Source organism: Myotis myotis, unplaced genomic scaffold, assembly GCF_014108235.1.
Source record: "Myotis myotis isolate mMyoMyo1 unplaced genomic scaffold, mMyoMyo1.p scaffold_m19_p_3, whole genome shotgun sequence".
Taxonomy (NCBI): domain Eukaryota; kingdom Metazoa; phylum Chordata; class Mammalia; order Chiroptera; family Vespertilionidae; genus Myotis; species Myotis myotis.
This window is the reverse complement of record NW_023416335.1, coordinates 208,923,250-208,948,752: the sequence shown is the minus strand read 5'-3', so window position 1 is coordinate 208,948,752 and position 25,503 is coordinate 208,923,250. Positions and strand designations below refer to the sequence as shown.

The window sequence follows — 25,503 nt, the reverse complement described above, 5'->3', positions numbered from 1 at the left end:
TACTAGCTACTTAATATACTATATTTATTGAAAGAATGAATGAAAAATAAGTGAATCCTGTCAATCCTAACCATTTTTAATTATTGTTCTTAAATATTAATGTTACCTACCTCAGGAGCTTTTTCTGATCTTCTGTGTATTTCTGTTTAAACATAAATATTTACCTGTGATAGAACCATCTTCCCTCTTTTTTTCTGAATCAGTGCTGACTTTGATTGCATATATGCTGTGGCTGCTGTGAGGATAATAGAGTCAGTAAATTAACAAATATTTATTGAGTTCCTATTCTGTGTCAAGTATTGTATCTAGGTACTTGAGTCAAAAAGACAATAGAATGGAATTCCTTTCCTCAATGTACTTACCATTTAGTGGAAGATTAATCCATTAAAGTAGTAGTGAAAGTAAGCAATGAGAGAAGCAAGGTAAAAACTGCCAGCTCTCTTAAAGTCTACACTTGCAACTGGCACAGCATCACTTTCACTGTGCTCCGTTGGTCAAGGCATTCACAGGCCAGCTCAGACTCAAGGGAGTGGAAACAGATCTCACCTATCAAAGGGAGAAGAGAAGCATTAGCAAATTTGTGGTCATCTTTAATCTGCCGTACCACTCTCATTGCTTTCCATTTTTTTGTGGTCAATTTTATATTTTTCTGTTTCTCATATTCTTGGTTTTGGATGATTTCTAAGATGAAAGAGGGAGGCCTGTTCTTTGCCATGTCACAAAGCCTGAGTAGTTTTTAAGATATCTGAAGATAATGAGGGTGTTAGTGATGGAGATAAGGGCAGCTAATTAGTCCTTCTGTGAGGAAAATATCAAGTCTTGGCTAATATCTAGTACATACATATTTAGTAAGCTCTCAGAAAATACTTGTTCTCGAATTCCTTTGTGTCTAGTTTTATATATATGTCTGCTTAGGAAGAGTTTTAAATATTTTAGTTTATTTACTGTGTTGAAGATAAATTGAGGAAAATAAAAGTAAAATATCTGTCCATCTTAAAGTTCATTAATTGATTAACAATGATTTTAATACAGGCAATTTTTTTCCGCAAGAGTCATGTAATTTGATTGTATGTAACTAACTCTTTGTCATGGGTCATAATAAAGAATCTTGCTAGTATATACTTTGAGTTATCAGCTGTCTCCCATTTCTCTAACAACAATTTGTACTGTTGCTTCTAGTTGCATATGCGCTCAGCACAAGCAGAAGGCTTGCAGCCCCAAAAGGGGGTGGGGTGGAGAAAAGATGAAGTAGAATCAGACCACCAAGAGAGGAAGCAGATGGGTTGTGGGAGATGACCCTGCCCCCATGTCATTTTTGTTCTGGCTGCTACTGATCTATGTGAATCAGCAGCCAAGAAATTGGAGTTGGTGATCCTAAGATGAAAAATAAAGTTTGATCTTGACTCAGTAGAATTATAAATTTATTAGACTAAAACATGGTGCAGATTTTTTTTTCTTTTGGTTATTTTAAATATGTTTCCTTTGAAACATTTCAGAAAGTATTTTGTTCAAGATAAAACTTTAATTTTTCTAAATAATATGATACCTAGATTCTGAGATAAATATTACTCTTTTAGGTTTTCTTGTTCATGCAAGTTTTACAGTAAGTAAAATTTTAGTAGTGTTCAGGAATTAGTACAGGAGACTTAATACACGGTGGCTGTACCTCACATTTTTGGATCTTGTCTCTAGATTGCCAGAGTTTACTAGGATTTTCTCCTGTGCGTTATTTAACAATGAGTAGAAAGTAGTGTGTTTGCTAGAGAAATAAATCTTCCCAATGTATATATATTTTATGCTAAATATTCTCTCTTTTGTCAGTGCTTGTACTTGTCTTTTGTTTGGCTCATTTTCTTTTTTAAATATATTTTATTGATTTTTTACAGAGAGGAAGGGAGAGAGATAGAGAGTTAGAAACATCGATGGGAGAGAAACATCGATCAGCCGCCTCCTGCACATCTCCCACTGGGGATGTGCCCGCAACCCAGGTACATGCCCTTGACTGGAATCAAACCTGGGACCCCTCAGTCCGCAGGCCGATGCTCTATCCACTGAGCCAAACCAGTTTCGGCTGGCTCATTTTCTGAGGTCAAGATAAAGGAGACCTTCCTGTATGTTTCACCAAGTCTTCACTTTGTTCTGTGGGAGAATCTTATTTTTTACAAAATTATAAGAATGTTATCAAACATACACAAATGTAGAGAGAATAATAGTATAATGAATCTTTTATACCCAGTACTTAGCGTCAACATTTATCAATGTTTTTCCCACCCTTCTTTCATTTTCCCCTACTCCCAATTTTTATGAAAGAATTTTATTGTAATACAGTTTAATATTAGCATTTTTAAAGGACACATCCTGAAACTTTTGAAATTTCTAAATTAACAAGTATCACCATAGCATATAATTTACTCAATAAAAACATGTGGTAGCATATATATATAAAATCTTTAAGTGGTCTCTTCAAGCCCTTAATGATCCTATAAACATGGAACCCAATTTGTTACTAAGCTATTAAAATAAATTCTGAATGAAACACTCACTAAAATAGTTTTTTGAATTGCTTTTTCTTTCATTACAGGCAATGACAGGCACAATTGTGATCCAAGTCACTACAGAATTTGATACTCCTTTCTTTAATCTACTAAAAATGTATGTGTTCTAAAGAACATTACTTTTAAACTTCTTCATGCTTAGCACTAGGCTTGTATTGACTTTCTTTTGGGGGCCATTTTCCACAGCTTCTTTTAAAAAATCATTTTCCAGAATACTGGTTATATGCATTAAGTGCATACCAGGATTATAGACTCTAGCAGTTTAACTTCATGCTTCATTAGAAAAATCATGATATCATGTGATGGATCTTTATTGTCTCTTTGGGAGTAGTAACAAATGTGAATGTCAAATCTCTGAATCTCAGAAATCCTATATAATAAAAGACTAATATGCAAATTGACCCAACGGCAGAACGATCAGTCGCTATGTTGCACACTGACCACCAGGGGGCAGACGCTCAAATGCAGGAGCTGCCCCCTGGTGGTCAGTGCGCTCCCACAGGGAGAGTGCTGCTCAGCCAGAAGCCGGGCTCATGGTTGGCAAGCGCAGCGGTGGTGGCCGGAGCCTCTCCTGCCTCCGTGGCAGGGCTAAGGCTGTCTGACTGCTGGCTTAGGCCCGCTCCCCATGGGGAACAGGCCTAAGCTGTTAGTCAGACATCCCCTGAGGGCTCCCAGACTACGAGAGTTATTCAAGTTTTGTGCACCGGGCCTCTGGTAGTAATAATAATCACATTCAAAAGAGGTCCTTAGTAAAAAGTAAATTAGTATGTTCTGAATTAGTGAAAAGTAAATTAAAGAATATTTTAAAGAGAAGAAACTTATTTCAAGCTTGATGAATAATGTGGGTTAGCTTAGTAAATAATAATAATTATTATTTTGTTGTTAATCCTCACATGAGGATATTTTTTCCATTGTTCCTCAGAGTGGGAGGTGGGGGGAGGGAAGGAGGGAGGGAGAGAGAGAGAGAGAGAGAGAGAGAGAGAGAGAGAGAGAGAGAAACATTGATGTGAGAGAGACACATTAACTGGTTGCCTCCCACACATGCCCCTACTGGGGATAAGGAACAAACTTGCACCCAGGTACATACATGCCTTTGACTGGGAATAGAACCTGAGACTTCAGTGTGCAGGCCGAAGCTCAACACCGGCCAGGGAAGTAAATTATCTTTTTAAGAAGGAATCTTGCTCTAACCAGTTTGGCTTAGTGGATAGAGCATCGGCCTGCGGACTGAAGGGTCCCAGGTTCTATTCCGGTCAAGGGCATGTACCTTGGTTGCGGGCACATCTCCAGTAGGGGGTGTGCAGGAGGCAGCTGATCAGTGTTTCTCTCTCATTGATGTTTCTAACTCTCTAACCCTATCCCTTCCTCTCTGTAAAAAATCAATAAAATATATTTAAAAAAAGAAGAAGAAGAAGAAGAAATCTTGCCAGGCCATTTTAAAATTATTGTGGTAAAAAAAAAATACAGCATTAAACTTACCATCTCAACTATTTTTAAGTATATAGCTCTGTAGTGTTAAGTATATTCATTGTTGTACAACATATTTCTAGAACTTTTTCATCTTGCAAAACTGAAACTTTATACCCAGTAAACACTATTGCCAGACCATTTTTAATGAAAAATAGCTCATTTTAAATGAGAAATATTTATTTACATATTAACATTGAATATGTTAGTCTCTCTTATAATCATGTAAAAAATGAATTCTGTGGCAGTATTTTAGTTTTTCTCTTAATTTGGTAAACACCATAAAATTGCTGGTACTCTTTTACTTGATAGACCCCTCCTCCCTCTGTAGCACATTTTACTTAATTTCAGACTAAGTTATAGTACCAGAGATACCAGGTAAGTCTGAAATAATGGGGTTTTGCTGTTTGGATAAGAACTTTTTATAAACTACTAGAAGCCCAGCATGCGAAATTGCGCGGCCCCACCGACCCACGCCGGTCTTTGGTGTTAGGGCCACAGGCCTTTGATAATATTGATGATTCTAGCTCAACAGTTTAACTAGTGTACTTACATGGAATGAAGTTTACTGGTTCTTTTCTTTGACTTTTCTAAACATTTTTTTTCCCACTTTTTAAAAAAATCATTTTTTATTTTTCAATTACACTTGGCATACATTATTATATTAGTTTCAGGTGTACACCCTAGTGATTGGACATTACATAACTAGGTGTTCAACTAAACATTTTTTTTAAGTGTTTCTGTATGTTTCATGCAGTCTTTCCAATTCCTTCAGATTTTCCTCAAGATGTGCCTGTTTTGGGTCCCAGAATATCTTCATGTGTCTTTCATTTGCTTCTGTCTTTGTTCAGACAAGTATTTATGAGTGCCCCTTAATATGCAAATGCTATCTACAGGGTCTCTCTACAGTGATTACTGTCTCAGTTTCTAATGAGAGGAATGAACTCATATTATCCAGATTGAATAACTTTCCCCCCCAAAATTTATTGAAATATAATTGACATACAGCAGTGTGTAAGTATAAGGCACACAGCATAATGACTTAACATACATATTGTGCCACAGTAAGTTTAGTTAACATCCATAACCTCATGTAGAAACCAAAAAAAGCAACAACAAAAAACACAATCTTTTTTGTGTGATGAGAACTCTTAGGATTTACTATTTTAAGAACTTTCAGAAAAAGCATACAACCTGATGTAAAGTTCTGCATTACATCCCCAGGTCTTATTTATCTTACAAAGTGGAAGCTTGTACCTTTTGACTACCTTTATCCAATTTTCCCACTCCCTGCCTCTGGTACCCACAAATCTGATTTCTTTGAGTTTGGGTTTGTTTCTTTTTTTTTTTTCAAGGGGGGGCTGTTTTTTGTTTTTAGATTCCATATACTGGATAAGTGAGATAATACAGTATTTGTCTTTCTCTGTCAGACTTATTTCACTTAGCATAATGACCTCAAGGTCCACCCATGTAGTCATAAATGGCAGGATTTCCTTCTTTGTTATGAATGGATAATATTCCATTGAATATCAATAACTATTTATTGAAAACCTGTTACTGTATGTGAAGCCACCTTTCCTGTGTCTTAGGGCTGAAATTTTGATACTGTCCTTCTATAGCTCACTTAAGAGTTTTTGTTGTTTTTAAAATGAACATGTTAGTATGTCATCCATGTGCACACGTGCGCGTGGTCACATATGAATCAGCGTGTGGAAGGGTATTGAGGACTACTGCCCTAAGGAGTTCAGGTCTCATAGAATCCTTTGAATATCATAAAATTGAATCTGTTTAGTTTTACAAGGCTGCTATTAAGGAAAGCAGACATGTTCTTTAAGGGTAATTGGCAAAGAATAATGAGCCAGATGGATTAATCATGTATAACAATTGTTTTTTTTTTCAGTACACACAGAGATATGGCTTACATGATGGTAAGTCATAGGTAAGATGGAAAAAAATTCTTTGAAGGTTAGAGTCTGGATTTTCTTAGTCAACGTTTGTTGTTTTTTATTCCTAAAATTGTTCAAGTCCTTAAAAAAATTCCATTTCCCAATTTTGCGTGTACTTCCTCTTAAGAGTATTGAGCTCCTAAATATTTTTTCTTTTAAACTTGCCTCACTTATGTCTTCTTCAAGATTTTTTTTTTTTGAGCAGAGTTCTTCTTAATATCTTTATTCTTTTTTAAAAAAATATATTTTATTGATTTTTTACAGAGAGGAAGGGAGAGAGATAGTTAGAAACATCGATGAGCGAGAAACATCAATCAGCTGCCTCCTGCACACTCCCCACTGGGTATGTGCCCGCAACCAAGGTACATGCCCTTGACAAGAATCGAACCTGGGACCCTTGAGTCCACAGGCCGACGCTCTATCCACTGAGCCAAACCAGTTAGGGCAATATCTTTATTCTTTAAAAAAAAATTTTTTTATTGATTCCAGAGAGGAAGGGAGAGGGAGAGATAGAAACATCAATGGTGAGAGAGAATCATTGATTGGCTGCCTCTTACATGCCCCCCACTGGGATCAAGCCCAAAACCTGGTCACGTGCCCTTGGCTGGAATTGAATCTGGGACCCTTCAGTCCGCAGGCTGATGCTCTGTCCACTGAACCAAACCAGCTAGGACTATCTTTATTCTTTTTAATGCCACTTCCCCCCATCTTAATTGCTCTTATCTGGAACTTTTCCAATTCATTTTCTATTTTATGCAATTTATCAACCAGAACTATACTCAGGTTTGGGCACACAAAAGCCTTACATGAAGAGCAATGTGATGGTCTTTTTTAGTTTTTAATGCTTTTCTTCCTTTTAAGACTTCTAATATCTTGGTTTCTCCATCTGAAGCAAATTAGACTAAAGCCTTTACTAAATTTACAGGAGCTGACTCCTAGATCTTCCTTTCTAAAGAACTCTACCTTTTTCATTATAAAAGCAATATATAATTTATTATAAGAGCATTTAAGTGTCGTAGGGAAACTTTGGAAACTAAAGAAAGTAAAAAGAAACAATCTGTTTTGAGTTTTGGTATACTTCCTTATAGTCTTTTTAACCCATATAATATTTTTATATATTAGTATGCATTTTATATCTTTTCTTACACTTAATTTTAGATAAAAATTTATGCACCAGTAGCCCGGTGCACGAAATTCGTGCACATTAAAAGGGAATTAATTGTGGAAATATTTTAATATTGCTATTTGCCCTTTCTCTATAATAGAAGTGTGAGAGATGAAAGGAAATTAGTAAAATGTATATGAAAATAATATATAAATTTATCCTATCTAATAAAAGAGAAACATGGTAATTGGCGTATGACCGCTACCCTTCCCATTGGCTAGTCAGGGCAATATGCAAATTAACTGCCAGCCAAGATGGCGGCCGGCAGCCAGGCAGCTTGAAACTAACATGAGGCTTGCTTGCTTCAGTGACACAGGACTACAACGTTCCCCGCCTGCCGCTGCAGGCCTCTGAGCTGCAACTCTAAGCAACTATGTAACAAATATAGAAGCTAAACAAAACCCCAGAAACCTGTTTTAGTCTGCCGGGCTTCAGCCAGCCGGATCGCAACATTGTAAGCAAAGGCCAGAATCTGCCGGGCTTCAGCCAGCAGGATTGCAACATTGTAAGCAAAGGCCAGAAACCTACTTTCAGCAGCAGAGGCCTAAGAGCTGGAGCCAAGCCTCAAAGCTAAAGCTGGCCCAGAATTTAAAAAAAAAAGAAAAAAAGGAGCAGTTGGGAGCTTCAGTCACCCCCAGCCTGAAAACAGCCCTCAGCCCCTCACCCAGGCTGGCCAGGCACCCCAGTGGGGACCCTCACCCTGAAGGGTGTGTGACCAGCTGCAAACAGCCATCATCCCCTCACCCAGGCTGGCCAGGCACCCCAGTGGGGACCCACACCCTGAAGGATGTGTGACCAGCTGCAAACAGCCATCATCCCCTCACCCAGGCTGGCCAGGCACCCCAGTGGGGACCCCCACCCTGATCCAGGACACCCTTCAGGGCAAACCAGCTGGCATCCACCCGTGTACCAGGCCTCTACCCTATATAGTAAAAGGGTAATATGCCCCCCAGCACTGGGATCAGTGGAGCCACGAGGCCTCCCGGGACCGGGATCAGCGTGACGGGGCAGTGCCCAAACCCCCTGATCGCCCTGCAGCTCTGTGTGTGACAGGGGGCGGGGCCACAACCTCCCTATCCACCCTGCTCTGTTCGTGACAGGGGAAGGTGCCCCAACCTCCAGTTCAGCCCTGCTCTGTGCCTGATAGGGGGGAGCTCCCCAACCCTCTGATCGCCCTGCAGCTCTGTGTGTGACAGGGTGCGGCACCCCAACCCCCTGATCGGCCCTGCTCTGTGTGTGACGGTGCGGCGCCCCAACTCCCCCACACACACACACACGGGCCCTGCTCTGTGTGTGACGGGGTAGAGCCATAACCTCCCTATCGGCCCTGCCCTGAGTGTGAGAGTGGCAGCACCCCAACCCCCTGATCGGCCCTGCTCTGTGGGTGATAGAGGGTGGCGCCCCAACCCCCTGATGGGCCCTGCTCTGTGCGTGACAGGGTACAGAGCCCCAACCCCCCTGATGGGCCCTGCTCTGTGAGTGACGGGGTGGCACCGCAACCTCCCCATCGACCCTGCTCTGAGCCCGACCAGGGGCTGTGCCTAGGGATTGGGCCTGCTCTCTGCCACCCGGGAGCAGGCCTAAGCCAGCAGGTCGTTATCTCCCGAGGGGTCCCAGACTGCAAGAGGGCACAGGCCGGGCTGAGGGACCCCCCCCTTCCCCCCGAGTGCACAAATTTTTGTGCACTGGGCCTCTAGTTAATAAACAAACAGTAACAAAAGGATATAACAGCAACAGAGGCATGATATAAAAACGACAAAAACATGATATGAAAACAACAAAAATATATAAAAACAACAGTGATGCAAACAATGACTGATAAAGTGATTAAACTTATTCTAATATCTCCCTGTACACCACATTAAGAGTGAAAACACTTTCAGAGTGCTTGACTAATTTCCCTTGTGCTGAAGTATTTAGAACTTTAATGTCACATGCTCTTTGAACTCGAGAGAAAGCAACATATAACTGACCATGTGCAAAAACGGGTTCAGGTAGGAATATGCCTACTCTGTCTAGAGTTTGTCCTTGTGATTTATTAATAGTCATCACAAATGCTGGCATCACAGGAAACTGTCATCGAATTAATTTAAATGGGAGGCCAGTGTCAGATGGGAACAAATCAATTCTTGGAATCAGAACAACCTCTCCCTCTGCAGATGCTGTTAATACTTCAGCTTCGATAATGTTAGATCGTAATCTTTTGATAATAAATCTGGTACCATTACAAAGACCCCATTTACTACTGAGATTTCTCAATAGCATGATGATTGCACCCACTTTCAATTTTAACTTATGACACGGCATTCCCGAAGGAGTAATACTATTAAGAAATTTGATGGCAAAATTTTCCTTTTCAGCATCATCTGTGGAATCAATGGAATCATCACTCAAATATGTGTGAAAATCTCCATTGAGTATATCCAAAATTCCTTCATTTAATTTTTGAACGTGCTCATTTTTTTGGACAAAGAATTGCACATTTAGATGTTTTTTTAATATTATCTATAGATATACTATTTCCAAAGGTAGCTTCAATAATAGATCCATTACAAATCATTTCACAGGGGATTTCAATAATATCCATTCTTAAATGAAAACTGCTATCAAGTTTGCCATCTCCAAGTTTTACTAACTATTCACTATAAGCAGAATCCTCTGATCTCATATTTGTTTTAAGAGACAGCTTTCTGAAACATCCCCAAACATTATAGTACTTTAAATTCATTTGTACTGTGGCCGATCACATAGCATGCGGTACGCATAGCATGCAGTACGCATAGCGTGCGGTACAATACTGAGACATTGTCGAAAATCCCCTCCAAGAAGGAGAACTTTCCCACCAAATACAACATTCAAATTCATAATTTCTCTTAGTAATCTGTCTATGGCGTTTATAGCATGACTGGATGCCATGGTGCATTCATCAATAATGAGAAGTTGGGCCTTTTTAATAGTTTTAGCAACCTCACTGTTTATATCGAGTCTAGAACTTGAAGTTTCATTTAATGGAATTGGTCATTTATATTGGGAATGAAAGGTTCTTCCACCAAGAATTAAATTTACAGCAATTCCTGTAGGTGCTGTGGGTAAAACAGTACCACCACAACCTATAATATAATGTATTAAAACTTTTTAAAGATATACCTCCAGGCTCCGAGGGCCCAAACCTCGCCCTCCCAGGAAACAGCTCCCACCACGACCTCTAATATAATGTATTAAAACTTTATACAGATATGCAGGTGAATGGGATTCCTAGCTGGCAGGCCGCTGACAGCAAGCTGGCCACCTGTCGATTCCATGAGGAGTGGGGCTCCCTCCTCCCTCCTGTCAGGGTCTGGGGTGCAGGTGAATGGGGTTCCTGGCTGGCAGGCCACTGACAGCAAGCTATCCAACAGCAGATTCTGTGAGGAATGGGGCTGCCTCCTCCCTACTGTCAGGGTCTGGTTTGAAGGCCGGAACTCAGTACTTACACGCTCCGCTCTGAGGGCGGGTTCCTGCCTGAAACCTCGCCCTCAGGGGAAACAGCTGGGGAAGGGTGCAGCCTTTTCCAAGACGACCCCTGCAGGACTGACTTCCTTCTGGTTGCTAGAGCTTCTGGACGTGATGTTACACTCAGGGTTTTTGTATAAGTAGATTTTAAATGCTTTATAGAAATTATTCTTAACTGCATAGGATTTGGTGTATAAATACATTCTTAATCCACTTAACCATTAATTCCCATATTGTTGAAAATACTTTCCTGTTGTAAGTACTTTGTCATTAAAAATATATATCTTTATTGATTTCAGAGAGGAAGAGAGCGATAGTAACAACAATGATGAGAGAGAATCATTGATTGGCTGCCTCCTGCTTGCTCCGTACTGGGGATCCAGCCCCAAACCTGGGCATGTGCCATGACTGGGGATCGAACCATGACCTCCTGGTTCATAGACTGCTGCTCAACCCCGAAGCCGTGCAGGCCAGGCTCTTTCATTTTTAAAAATCTTGTCCTTTTCCATGTTGCCAGGTATTTTGTTTTTATTATCCTATTCCTGGGTACTATGATTAAATATTCATGTAAGCTACTACCCATCGTCAAACAGACATCTCTATATTTATATTTCTTTATGGTATCTAATGGCTTGGGAATTGTTAAAGAAATTTTCTCCCCCAAATTGTGTTGGTAGTATATGACACTTTCATACCTTGTGGATGCTCATTAAGTGTTATTTCTCAGGATACTTTCCCATAGTAATTGGAAGGTAACACTGATCTCAGCTATTTCTCCTTAGCCACTATTTCCTTTTATTTCGTTGTACGTGTGTGTGTGCATGCTACCTTTATTTTAATTGTATGTTGTCCTCCTGAGTGATGTCATTGAGGACAGTATCAGACTTTCAATCTTATGCACTCTGTGAGTATAGTTAATTTAATAATGCTGTTATCTTATTTTACCCAAAGTTTTAAAGAATAATGGTAGCGTACTAATAACATAATTAATAATATTAGTATTCAGCTTATTCTCAGTAAAATAGTCTATTTACAGTGACATCTAAACTTTTTGTTTTTCCTTCCATTTCCAGGTTGCCATCACGAAAGCCAAAGTGGATTTCTCCAGTGTAGTGTGCCTGCCCCCTTCCGTCATTGCTGTGAATGGGCTGGACGGAGGAGGGGCTGGCGAAAATGATGATGAACCAGTGCTGGTGTCCCTGTCCGCGGCCCCCAGCCCCCAGAGTGAAGCTGTTGCCAATGAGCTGCAGGAGCTCTCCTTGCAGCCCGAGCTGACCCTTGGCCTCCACCCTGGCAGGAATCCCAATTTGCCTCCACTTAGTGAGCGGAAGAATGGTGAGTAGACAGGGAATTATTGCATTGCCTGGTTTGACTCAGGGTCTTATTTTATTTTATTTCTCTTAAAAGTTTCTTATAATCATACTCTTTCTTGTAAAACAGAGAAATAGTAAGTTTAGGTGATCATTGTGAACCCAACATCTTCTTTCTGGGTTATTATAATTGCTTTTTAATTTGTCTTCCTACTTTTCTGCTTCTCCCTCCTCACTCCTTCCATATATTCATTAATTCAGGAAATATTTATTGAGCATCACTGTATTATAAACTGTGCTAAATTAGGGAGTGAGTTGTGTGGCTGTAATTTATTTTCATTGCTTTATAATAAATCCATTTTATGAATATACTGTAATTTGTTCATTTTACTTTTGATGGATATTTGGGTTGTTTTCATTTGGGACTATTATCAGTCATGGTCCTATGAAATTTTTGTACATGTCTTTTGGTATACTTGTTTGGATTTTTATTTGAAATATATCACTTATAGGTTAATGGGGAAAATATACACTTAAAACATTTTTAAATTTATTGAGTTTAGAGAGAGAGAGAGAAATATCTATTTGTTGTTCCACTTATTTATGCATTCAATGGTTGTTTCTTGTATGTGCCCTGACCAGGGATCGAACTCTTAACCTTGGCATATTGGGGCAATACTCTAACTAGCGGAGCTACCCGGCCAGGGGCCACATTTTAAATATTGGGAATTCCCAACCAGTTGAATCTTTCAATAAAATAGGCCTCCTTTAATATCTTTCCTTTTTAAAAAAATTCTTTTTTGTTCATCCTTACCCGAGGATATTTTTTCCATTAATTTTTAGAGAATGGAAGGGAGGGGGAGAAGCAGAGAGAGAGAAAAACATCAATATGAGAGAGACACATAGATTGGTTGCCTCCTGCCTGTGCCCGACCAGGGCTAGGGATCAAGCCTGCCACCGGGGTACGTGCCCTTGACCAGAACCGAAACCGGGACCCTTCAGTCCATGGACCTACGCTCCATCCACTGAGCAAAACCAGCTAGAGCTCCTTTAATGTCTTTCCATAGTTTTATAATTTTCTACATAAAGGCCATGCAAATACCTTAATAGGTCTTTTTTTTTTTTTTTGTAGACATTATAAAAGATATGTTTTTATAAAATATTTTGGACTGTTTGGTGCTGGGGAATTGAAATACCAAATCTTTTCAAAACTCTTGTGGCTTTTCTACACTTATGCCAGCTACTTGGCATAGACCACCCCCCTACTCTCACCCCCCATCTCCTTTCTTGCTTGTTCATGCATCACTCCTTTTGCAAAGCCTGTCCTAACTTACATTCATTGTTAAGTGTTTCTCTTTTGGTTTGTTCAGTTGCCCTTTATCATCTTACTTTATCACCCGATGTTATAATGGTAATTATCCACTCAGCAACATGAGTGACCCTTTGAAAACTGAAATCAGACATTGTTACACTCCTCTCAAAACCCGTTAGTATCTTCCTAAAGACTTATGATGAAATTATAGTTCTTACGATGAGGCACTGGTATCCTCTCTGACCTGATTTCTTACCTTTGTTCTCTAACTCACTCTACTCTGTTCCAGCCACACTTTTTATTCTTTCTTTCTTTTTTTTTTTAAACAGTGTAGTATTTTTAAAAAAATATATTTTATTGATTTTTTTACAGAGAGGAAGGGAGAGGGATAGAGACTTAGAAACATCGATCAGCTGCCTTCTGCATACCCCCACTGGGAATGTGCCCGCAACCAAGGTACATGCCCTTGACTGGAATCGAACCTGGGACCCTTGAGTCCACAGGCCGACGCTCTATCCACTGAGCCAAACCAGTCAGGGCACACTTTCTGTTTCTTGAACATATCAAGTATGCTCCTGTCGCAGGGTCTTGGTACTTGCTGTGCCTATACTGAAGTTCCTGCACAAATGTCATTTCCTCAGGGAGGCTTTCCCTGCCTATTTTATAAAACAGTGCCTCCCATTACTCTCTGTCCTGCTTTGTCTTCCAAGCACTTACTATGATGTGTGTATTTGTTTATTATCTATACCACCCCCACTTTGATAAATTTCAGAAGACCGGAAACTTTATTTTGCTCACAGGCGTATATTCAACTCCTAGCTCATAGTGGCCACCAAATAAATATTAATTGAATGAATAAATGAATGCTTTACTTGTATTTTTACATTCATAGTGGGATAAGTAATGAAAACTCAAGCAGTTTTTATTTTGGGAAATAGTGGATACTCAAGCAGTTTTTGTGTGTTCTTTTCCCATTCCTAATTTCTACTTTTTTACCCCCATATTGCATAGGCTTTAACTTAGTTATATATGTTAAGGGGAAAGAGTTAGTCCAGAGGGAAAAGCTGAACACGGAAAAAGGGAAAGGATAACTGATAGAGCAAGGTTCTTGTGGAGATAGGAGAGAATGGGATCCAAAGGTATTGGCTTTGTCTTGAGCAAGAGTGAAGACCAGCATTCTTTAGGGATAGGAGAATGGCAGTGAAGGTGATGACAGACAACAAACAACAAACTCCTATGTTTTGGGCATGGAGTGGAGAAAATTGGTGCCGACAGATGTGTTGGTCTCAGTGGAGTAGAAGGTAGCTGTTGCTGTTGGGGCAGAGGTGTTGGTGTATCTTCAGCCTTTCTTTCTCAACTCTTTGGTATATAAATCTGAATTTTTCTCCATTTTGAAAAATAACTCTCTAACCCTTGGAGTCAAGCTCCTAAAAGTAGTTTACTTTCCCACATTCTAGAGACTTCACTGCATTCTGGCTTCTGTCCCTACCTCTCTTCAGAAACTACCATTGCCAAAGCCATTAGTGTTCTTTTCATTGTAGATCAGATAGGCTCTCTTTATTCTATTGATCTCTCTGCAACTTTTGATATGGTGGCCACTTCCTCTGACCTGAAACTTTTCTTCCACTGACTTCTGTGACATTACTCTTTCCTGGCTTTTTAAGCAGTTTTTAAGCTTTGCCTTTCCAGTCACTCTCTTTTCTGCTCAGATCTTTTGCTATCTTTCTCTACCCATCTCCTTAAATTTTGTTACTTCTAGGGCTTCTTTATTTCTTATTCTATATCTTTACCTTGAATGATTTCCCCCAAAACTTTGGCTTTAACCATCATCATATGCTGTTGATTCCCATCTTATACAGAGGTGGGCATAGTAGGTTAATAATAATAATAATAAATATAATAAATAATTTCTGTATAATAAAAGCCTAGTATGCAAATTGACTGAACGGCAGAACAACCAGCTGAATGACCAGTTGCTATGACGTGCACTGACCACCAGGGGCCAGACACTCAACGCAGGAGCTGCCCTCAGCCCACAGGCCCTGACCAGTGGCAGCAGCGGTGGTGGGGAGGGGCTGGTGAGCAGGCAGCGCTAGGCCAGCCAAGGCGGGTGCCAGCGGGGGCCCCAGTTGCCCCGTAGGTCGCCCCACAGATTGGCCCTGATTGCCGGCCAGGCCTAGGGACCCTACCTGTGCACGAATCTCATGCATTGGGCCTCTAATATAAGAATAAACTCTGTTTCATTTATAACTGTAAGCTTATTTTTGCCCACCTTGTAGGTCCAGGCCAAGTTTCTCCCCTAAATTTCAGACTCATATTCTTGGCTGTCCATTGAATGCTCCACTGGCCTCAGTATTCTCAGAGTTAAACTTACTACCTCACCTGCAGTTCCTACTGAATTCTCCATTGTAGGAAACCATACCTCCATGCACCCAGATGTTCAAACCAGAGGGTTGTTTTGTTTTCTTCCTATATGAAAACGAAATATTTTGTGTTATAATCAAAGTATAAGAAAAAAGAGCCGAAACCGGTTTGGCTCAGTGGATAGAGCGTCAGCCTGCGGACTGAGAGGTCCCAGGTTCGATTCCGGTCAAGGGCATGTACCTGGGTTGCGGGCACATCCCCGTGGGGGATGTGCAGGAGGCAGCTGATCGATGTTTCTCTCTCATCGATGTTTCTAACTCTCTCTATCTCTCTCCCTTCCTCTCTATGAAAAATCAATAAAATATATATTTTAAAAAAAAAAAAAAGAAAATAAAAATTTCCTCATAATTACTCAGTTCATTGATGGCCAGTGATCAGAAATACTAATTGCTTAGCAAAAATCAAAAAGTAACTGTCAAAAATCAGATTCTGTTATATAGAGAAAATAGAAAATGTTTATTAAGTTAAGAGAATAGGAAGTTGCAGAGTAGCTATTATCTTGGTGAAACATGCATATTGTTTCAGCAACTATCAGGTGAATGTCTGGACAGGGGCAATATTACTGTCTAGTTGCAGGGCTTTTTGGGCCATAATTGGGTCTGCTGTTTGTGCACCTTGATGGTGCTTCTTCCTGTCAAAAGGGAAAGAAGGCTGGAAAATCATTATTGTATTTTACACTAAGTCTTCTTTGCATGGTTATTTGTAGGGAGGTAAAAGTAGGAGTAGAAATGGAAAATCCCTGAGACAATAGTAAAATTGGAAAGTGGGGAGTTTAGAGCAGAATGATTTCTGGAGTTAGTGGAGCTGCTTTTTTATGGATAGTGTACCATGTGTTGAAAGGGTGGAGTGAGAAATTTATTGTTTTTCTATCTTTTATATAAAAGCTTATGTTATATAGAAATTCAGTGAGTTAGCAAGGGTCCTTGCAGGTAATAGGCAGTCAAGGTCTTGATAGCTCTATCCTAAACAGAGGAGTTGGGGTCCTAATGAGAGAAGATGCCTTTGGTCTAATTGGAAAAAGTTGATAAAGTTTCAAGGTGTATTTTCAAATATTACTTTTCTGTCTTCTTCTAAGCTGAGCACTTAGGTCTAAAAGATTAATTGATCCAACTGTGGATTCTGTCTAGCCTGAGCTGGGAGAAGCCTGGAGACCTCAGTAATCATCTAACCCCATCCTCTTTGGCTCCACCTAAAGGAGTTCTGGCACACATTTAATGAATGTGCCATGCTAGAAAATTTAAGTTTCATCTTGCTTCTTCCATTAATGGTGTAGTGCTATTTAGCTGTCTTTTCCTTACATATCTATTCCTTCTTCATAATAACCTGAGGTCAGTCTTTTAAGTATGAATAAGTTTTAGAACTGGCTGAGACTGCATAAAGCTATTTCAGGAGACTCTAGAATGGGAGCTGAAATACTGTTTGCTTTTTTTTCTCATTGTAAATATATGGCATTTTAGTTACCCTGTAGGCTTTTATAGGAAAGTCTGGGAATTTTACCATAATTCATATTTCATGGCTTTTGTGGGAAAGTGCATTCTATATTCCAAATGATCATATTACAAATGAGCTTTTGGAGTATAATCCATTTATAAGTTGGAGACTTGCTTATATCCTAAGAGATGTGCCTAGGATTGGGAATTATAGAGTTGTGACACAGTGAGTAGTAATTACATGGAATGCATTACTCAGAAGGCATTACAGACAAAAGTTGGATAAATTAATGGATGACAAGTTCATAAAGATTTCCAAGAGAAAAATGTCATTTTTGGGGTTATATTCTTGACCTCTTATTTTGTCCTTGACTTTTAAAATTTTATTTTAGGACAGTCATTTGTGCCTTCCTGCAGTTCTATTTACTGGTGTGATCACTATGGAAATTAGTATTCAGCAGATATTTATAAAGTACCTATAGTAAATGAGACACTGAGGAAGACATTGAAAGGTTCAAAAAGTTGTACTACAGCAACTAGTTTTGCCTCCTTCCCTCCTATTCCTTTAACGAACAAACCATTAGCTCTTTGATCAGATCTAATAAATACCAAATTTCTTTGTTTTTACTTTCCATTTTAGGTAACACAAACTAAATTTGGGACTAGTGATCTGTTTATGGGGGATAATTTTTTGGATCATGGATTGAGGTTGAATATCAGGCAACATTTTTAAGCTGGTGAGATTTACCTTTCCTCTTTCCTGCTTAGTCCGCCTTCCTAGGTGTCCCCCTTGATAGCTGCCCTGCACTTCTTGTGTTCTGGTTAACAAATCCTTGATTGGATATTAAACTATGACTTGGACTAGAGGCCTGGCACACGAAATTTGTGTGCAGATATGGTTCCTAGGCCTGGCCTGCGATCAGGGCCATCTTCCCTGGCTGCCCACAGCCAGCTCTGGTCCCCTATTCACCATCAGGCAATCAGAGCCTGTTGGCCCGGGGAAGGGACTGAGAGGTTGGCCATTCCTGCCTGCTCGCCGGCCCCACCCCTGCCGCAGGTTGCCCTCTGTGTGTGGGGCCACTGGTGGGGTAGGGGACTTGGCCTGGCACCACCCACGTCCCCCACCACCCACCCCTGGGTCCCCATTCACCGTCAGGTGATCAGAGCCTGCCGGTCAAGGAAAGGAACCAAGAGGTGGTCAGTGCGCCTCATAGTGGCTGGTTGAGCAGGCGTTCTGGTCGTTCTGCCATTAGGGTCAATTTGTATATTACCCTTTTTATTATATAGGATTTTTGCATTTTGAAGGGGGCGGTCCTATTATTGAGAAAGTGCCTTTCTCCAACCCACCAGTGATTGAATAAATAAAAACTTGACATGTCACCCACTAAAAATTGCTTATATCTACATGTATAGGAAACTTCTGAAACAGCTTGTTCATGGTCCAACACTTATGAATATACTTACAGAGCAATAGAAAGGAATATTTGCAATAAGGTTGGCAATGCTGAAAAAAGCTTCTTGTACTAAACACCTTCCTTGAAGTTAGATTGGTGATATATATATTTTACTATTCAGGTCTTGTTTTCTTTTATCTTGGGACAGGGGGAAGAAATAATAACATCCTATATAATAAAAGCATAGTATGCAAATTGTCCCCTCAACTGGGAGTTCTTCCGGGAGTTCAACCAGGGGGCAGGGCTGGCTGGGGGAAGGGAGGGAGTACCCGGCCAGTTGCCACCAGCCTCTAGGGACCCTACCAGAGTATGAATTTCGTGCACTGTGCCTCTAGTATATACAGAAAAGTACATAAATCATATGATAATTTACAGAATAATCACAAAACAAAGAGCTATGTAACCACTACTCAGCTCAACAATTGCTCATTGTGAGCCCAAGGAAGTCTCCCATGTGCTCCTCTTTGATGACAACCCCATCTCTTCTTCCTAGGACAGTGATGGCGAGCCTTTTGAGCTCGGTGTATCAGCATTTCGAAAAACCCTAACTTAACTCTGGTGCCGTGTCACATATAGAAATTTTTTGATATTTGCAACCATAGTAAAACAAAGACTTACATTTTTGATATTTATTTTTTATATTTAAATGCCATTTAACAAAGAAAAATCAACCAAAAGAGTTCTAGTGTCACCTCTGACATGTGTGTCATAGGTTTGCCATCACTGTCCTAGGAGTAGCTGCTGTTCTTTTTTTTTTTTTAAGTATATATTTTTATTGATTTCAGAGAGGAAGGGAGAGGGGGAGAAAGAGAGAGAGAGAGAGAGAGAGAGAGAGAGAGAGAGAGAGAGAGAGAGAGAAACATCAATGATGAGACTCACTCCCTCTGAGCTCCAGTGCTGGGGCAGCAACTTGAAAGGATCCAGGGACATACAGGAAGGAACTAAATTGGCATCAGGGCAAGAACTCAGGGTCAGCTTTCTCCCAGACAAAAGTACTCACAGAGGTCATTGTTCCTATGCTGAAACCGCCCCAGTTGTAGAGCTGACTGGCAGGCACCATATTTGAGTTTCCATCAGCCTGGCTTACCAATAGGAGTTCTTTATATGTTTGGAATACTAGTTTGTTGTTCTTAAATCTGGTATAGATAGTTTCTCCCACTCTGTAATTTGTCTTTATCATTCTCTTTATGGTATCTTTCAATTAAGAATTCCTAAATTTAATGTAATTGATTTCTGAGTCTTTTATAGTTAGTGAGTTTTGTGTCTTAATTTTTCTTATGGGGGTAAAGTACGCTCCAGTTCAATTTTTTTTTCAAATGGACTCTCATTATTGAAAATACTGTTCTTTCCCCACTGATCAGCAGAGCTACCTCTTTCATATATGAAGGACCTACCTACATGTGATGTGTTTCTGAGCTCACTATTTGTTTGCATTGGTCTTATTTGTCTACACCTCCACCAGTACCTCACAGTCTTATCCTATATAATAAAAGAGAAACATGCAAATTAGCCATCCCTCCGCTACGCTCAAGCCACGCCCACCAGCCAGAGTGACTATGCAAATTAATCTGACAAAGATGGCAGTTGATTTGCATACACAAGTATCAAGTGCCCCAGGAGGCGACGGTGGCCGTGGCTCTGGGCTCCCGGGACCTTTGCCAGCCCCAGGAGGCATGCCTAGCTATGCCTGCAGGCTCCTGGGACCTTCGCAGGCCCAGGAGGCAAGGCCGTAGCCACGCCCATGGGCTCCTGGGACTTTCACTGGTCGGGGAGGCGAGGCCACCCGCGCCTAGCCATGCCCAAGGGCTCTCGGGTCCTTGCAGGCGGAGAGGGGGAGGTTTGGAAGAGTTGGCAGAGCAGGACACCGCTGGACATAGAGCAGAGTGAGAGAGGGGGCGGCTTGGAGGGCGTGGCTCCCTCTGTCACCCCAGCTTCTTCATCACAGCTGTGGAAACTGACAGCAGGGAGGAGGAAGTCCCACCCCCACAGAATCAGCCAGAATCAGCCATGGTCAGACAGCTGTCAGCAGCCTGATAGTCAGGACTCTCATTCACCTGCATCTCAGACCGTGACAGTAGAGAGGTGGGACTTTGTCTAAAAAACAACTGTTGATACAACATAGCTCTGCAGCTGAAAGATGCCGGCGTTATCGACAGTAAGTGTCTGCAGAGCAGCGTGCGTCTGATCTTGAAAGAAGGCGGTGCCTGCAACAGGATGTATTTGAATACCAGCTACTAGAAAAACGTTGCTCTGATGCCAAAAAACACCAGCATTATCAACAGAAAATGTCTAAAGACCAACGTGCCTTTGAAGTTGAAAGAAGGCGGTGGCGACGACAGAATATGTCTAGAGAACAGTAATCAACAAGTACTACCAATACCGGTAGGAACTGCCTTCTCAGCGAAAATGGAGTACATGAGGATGCAATCCTCGAACATAGTTGTGGTGGAATGACTGTTCGATGTGAATTTTGCCTATCACTAAATTTCTCGGATGAAAAACCATCTGATGGGAAATTTACTCGATGTTGTAGCAAAGGGAATGTCTGTCCAAATGATACACATTTTCCAGATTACCCGGCATATTTAAAAAGATTAATGACAAAGATTCTGACAGTAAAAATTTCATGGAAAATATTCGTTCCATAAATAGTTCTTTTGCTTTTGCTTCCATGGGTGCAAATATTGCATCGCCATCAGGATATGGGCCATACTGTTTTAGAATACATGGACAAGTTTATTACCATACTGGAACTTTACATCCTTCGGATGGTGTTTCTCAGAAGTTTGCTCAATTCTATATTTTGGATACAGCCGAAGCTACGAGTAAAAGATTAGCAATGCCAGAAAACCAGGCCTGCTCAGAAAGACTCCTGATCAACCTCAACAACCTCATGCATGAAATAAATGATTTAACAAAATTGTACAAGATGCTACATGAGGTAGAAAAGGAAGCCCAATCTGAAGCAGCAGCAAAAGGTATTGCTCCCACAGAAGTAACAGTGGCACCTAAATACGATCATAACAGTAACCCGGGTAGATATAATTCTCCCTGTGTAACCGAGGTTGCTGTCATATTCAGAAATGAAGACGGAGAACCTCCTTTTGAAAGGGACTTGCTCATTCATTGTAAACCAGATCCCAATAATTCAAATGCCACTAAAATGAAACAAATCAATATCCTGTTTCCTACATTAGATGCAATGACATATCCTATTCTTTTCCACATGGTGGAAAAGGCTGGAGAACAGATATTGCATTAAGTCGCAGAGACAACAGTGTAATCGACAATAATACTAGACAAAATGTAAGGACACGAGTCACACAAATGCAGTATTATGGATTTCATCTCTCTGTGCGGGACATGTTCAATCCTATTTTAAATGCAGGAAAATTAACTCAACAGTTTATCGTGGATTCGTATTCAAAAATGGAGGCCAGTCAGATAAATTTCATCAAAGCAAACCAATCTAAGTTGAGAGTTGAAAAATATAGTGGTTTGATGGATTATCTCAGATCTAGATCTGAAAATGACAATGTGCCGATTGGTAAAATGATAATACTTCCATCATCTTCTGAGGGTAGTCCCAGAAATATGCAGCATCGATATCAGGATGCTATGGCAATTGTAACGAGGTATGGCAAGCCCGATTTATTCATAACCATGACATGCAACCCCAAATGGGCAGATATTGCAAACAATTTACAACGCTGGCAAAAAGTTGAAAACAGACCTGACTTGGTAGCCAGAGTTTTTAATATGAAGCTGAATGCTCTTGGAAATGATATCTGTAAATTCCATTTATTTGGCAAAGTAATAGCTAAAATTCATGTCATTGAATTTCAGAAACGCGGACTGCCTCACGCTCACATATTACTGATATTAGAGATAGTGAGTCCAAATTACGTTCCTCTAATTAATTTCCTTTCAATATGCATGAATTTCATGCACCAGGCTACTAGTTAATGATAATTGTAATAAGCCCTGTTTACATGGGAGACGTCAATCTTCCTTCCCACCTATTTATTTTCCAAGAGTGTCTTTCCATATGGATTTTTAAGTTACTGTGGGGTTTTGATTGGGATTACACTAACTCTGTAAACCAAGTTGTGGAGAATTAACATCTTTAGAATATTGTATTGTGAATGTAGTATATTCCTTCATTTATTTATATTTTCAGTAAGATCTCCCAAAGAGGTTTTATAGTTTTTTCTGTGGTGGTCTTATACATCTATTAGATTTATTTTAAAGGTTTCATATATTTTAATGCTGTGTACTTTAAAAAATTATTTTATAACTGTTCTTGATTTGATCCCAAATATTTGTCTGAAACAATGTACAGTTATCTGCTCTGCTAGTTGGGATGAGAAGTTATGTAAAGAGAATTAAGGAGAAAATGGAAGTGAAAAGGGCATGCTTGTTCCCCTTTCATAGGCTTTTCTTTTCTTTGTGTAAAACTTAGGAAGTACTCATTTGTTTTCCACATGTGTAGCCTGTAGAAGAAAGGGCAGATAATGCAGTTTTTTTCTGTAAGGGTACGCACTGTATCCTTTCATGCTTTAGTGTTTCACAGGAGGTACTAATTAACTGCTGTGAAAAGTAAAAATTTTGAGTAGGCAGTTTCTGATTCAAATTACAATATTTTCTTTGGGAAAGGAAAGAGCTTTGTTACTTATGCTCCTCAGGAAGCTTGGTTGTCAGGGATTTTGTAGATTAGGTCTCCCAGCCAAAGTGAAAATGCCCAAATCTTAAACATGTCAGCTCATTGATTCTGTTTATGATGTGATTGATAGAATTTCATAACCTACTTCATTTCAGTACTTAAAGATAATCAATTTTCCATTCTCATGCATTTGTCAAATGTGCTAGGTTCCTAGAGAACAGATGCCAGATAGACTCTCCCTCTTTAAAAAACAAAACAAACAAACAAAAACCTCCCAATGGATTCCATCTTCCAGAGAAAATTGCTATAGTATGTGGTTTATTTCCCTCTTCTTCCAAATGTATGTTTTAAAAATAACTAATCTAATACTATGTGTGTTTTTTTTTCATTTAGCATTATATAATTTAAGATTTTTCAGATGTCACTGAAAGTTTTATAAGTAGCCTTTTTAATGGGTGTATGACATTCCATTCTGTGCCATCATTTATTCAATTCCCCCACCTCCCCACTCACTGAATCATTTTCTGTTTTTCACACTTTACAGAGATTTGATGAACATCTTTTGAAGCTTTCTTTTTTGGTATTTTAAATTATTTTTTTAGAAGTAGAAATACTGGCTTAAAGAATTTGACCATTTTAACGTTGAAAATTTATTCAGTGACTTATGGCATCATCTGTGTGCTAAGTATTGGAGAGACAGTAAGGAACAACACAGATAAGGTTTTCATCGTCACAGAACTTACAGTTAATGAAAGAAAGATTAAACTGATTTATACAAGCCAATTTATAGTTAAAACTTGGAGGGGGGCAGGGCATAAGATGTTATAACAGATTTAATAGTGATGGTTCTAATTTAGGTAATGAGGTGTTGGTCAGGAAAGGCCTCTTGAAGGAATAGACATTTAAGCTGATGTCAAAGCACAAGGAGTGGATAGGCAAACAAAGGAGAGAGGGACTAGCATATGTTAAGACTAGGGGAAAGAGGGGGTGGGGGAAAGGAAACGGAAAAATAAGACTTATTGGGGAAAACTTGGCATAACAAAACTAAGAGAATACCAATATGTCAGTGGAGGGGTTGAGAGAGAGGGATGTGAAATAAGTAGGTATATAGGGGCCAAATCACACTCTCCTTTGTAGGCCTTATTAAGAATTGAGGTTCTTTAGAAATACATTGTCCGGTTCCAATCCATAGTGGCCTTCCAATTTATATTTCTGTCAATCCTGTATGAGTGCCTGGTTCACTTACCAACATTGATAGTGTCATTTATAAAAGACTGCTGATGTGATAGATGAAATGTTTTCATTTCAATTTGTATTTCTTTGATTAGTAGTGAGGAAGAACTTTACCCTGAATGTTTGTAGCTGGTGGGTGTTTCATTGTTTCTGACCATTCAGTTCATTTCCTTGCCCACTAAAATCTTATTTCTAAGGTTGTTCCACAAGTACTCTAGTAACAGACTGGGAACCACATGTCAGGAATTTGTACAAGAGTTTCCTACATGTATTTCACTCTTAGTACTCTGGATAAGGGGCTGGATTAGGTCAAGACTGGATTTCTTTTGGCTTTGTTATTGGGTATACAAGTATACACGTCTATGGAGTTGGAATTTTGAAAAGAAACTGATGAACTCTGGTGCCTTTATTTTTTTAAGAGGCAGCTCACATCATTCTTCCCCAGAATGAATTGCTGCTGCTTTTATATTTGTTTAGTTCATTGATTATACTTTTATTTAGCACTTCATTTTTCTTTTTTTTAAATTGTTGGTTAGAGATTTTCTACCCTACTTCATAATAAGGCCCTTTAGAGCAGAAACAGTGTCAGTCTGGTTCCATCTGTCTTTGTGCCCCCATTGGCATTGCCATTGTGCATAATGACAATATTTCGGACATACAGTATGAATGAGTTGGCTGTTTATATTTATGGCTATCATAGCCCTTAACATTTATTATATTTTGAAAAGTTAGCTGAAAATACAGCCTTCATCTATCTTGAGGCCAAGGAAGAGCATACCTAGAGTAATTTTGCTAACTGTATCCCCTTGATGTTATTTAACCATGCTCCATACCCTATATTTGCAGTAAATTACTCAAAACCGGGACTGCTCGTCTTGACAGGGTTTCTCAGTAGTAGGTTGTGGTCACAGGAAATAGAAGCTGCCTTGAATCTGTAGCAACTCACCTGGGTGTTGGGTTATGTTATCTTTTGGGTGTTTTAACTTTGCTCAACACTTGGTGTCTAGGGGAGAGACTTAATTGGTTAGAGCCTGTAAAATTTCAATATGATG

General features: G+C 39.8%; 1 protein-coding gene across 7 annotated transcripts in view; it reads left to right on the top strand.

Moving 5' to 3' along the window:
- The window catches only part of MRTFA (myocardin related transcription factor A), a 195,634-nt gene that overhangs the window by 61,431 nt on the left and 108,700 nt on the right, over positions 1-25,503 (top strand). For 3 of the 7 annotated variants that reach the window (XM_036297946.1, XM_036297938.1, XM_036297942.1), the window contains 3 exons: positions 2,582-2,652; positions 5,923-5,950; positions 11,699-11,960. In XM_036297946.1, coding sequence (XP_036153839.1) covers positions 2,585-2,652; positions 5,923-5,950; positions 11,699-11,960 — 358 coding nt within the window. In that variant the 5' untranslated portion in view covers positions 2,582-2,584. The remainder of the gene's footprint in view (positions 1-2,581; positions 2,653-5,922; positions 5,951-11,698; positions 11,961-25,503) is intronic. The other 4 variants (XM_036297939.1, XM_036297940.1, XM_036297941.1 and 1 more) reach the window with 2 other exon arrangements.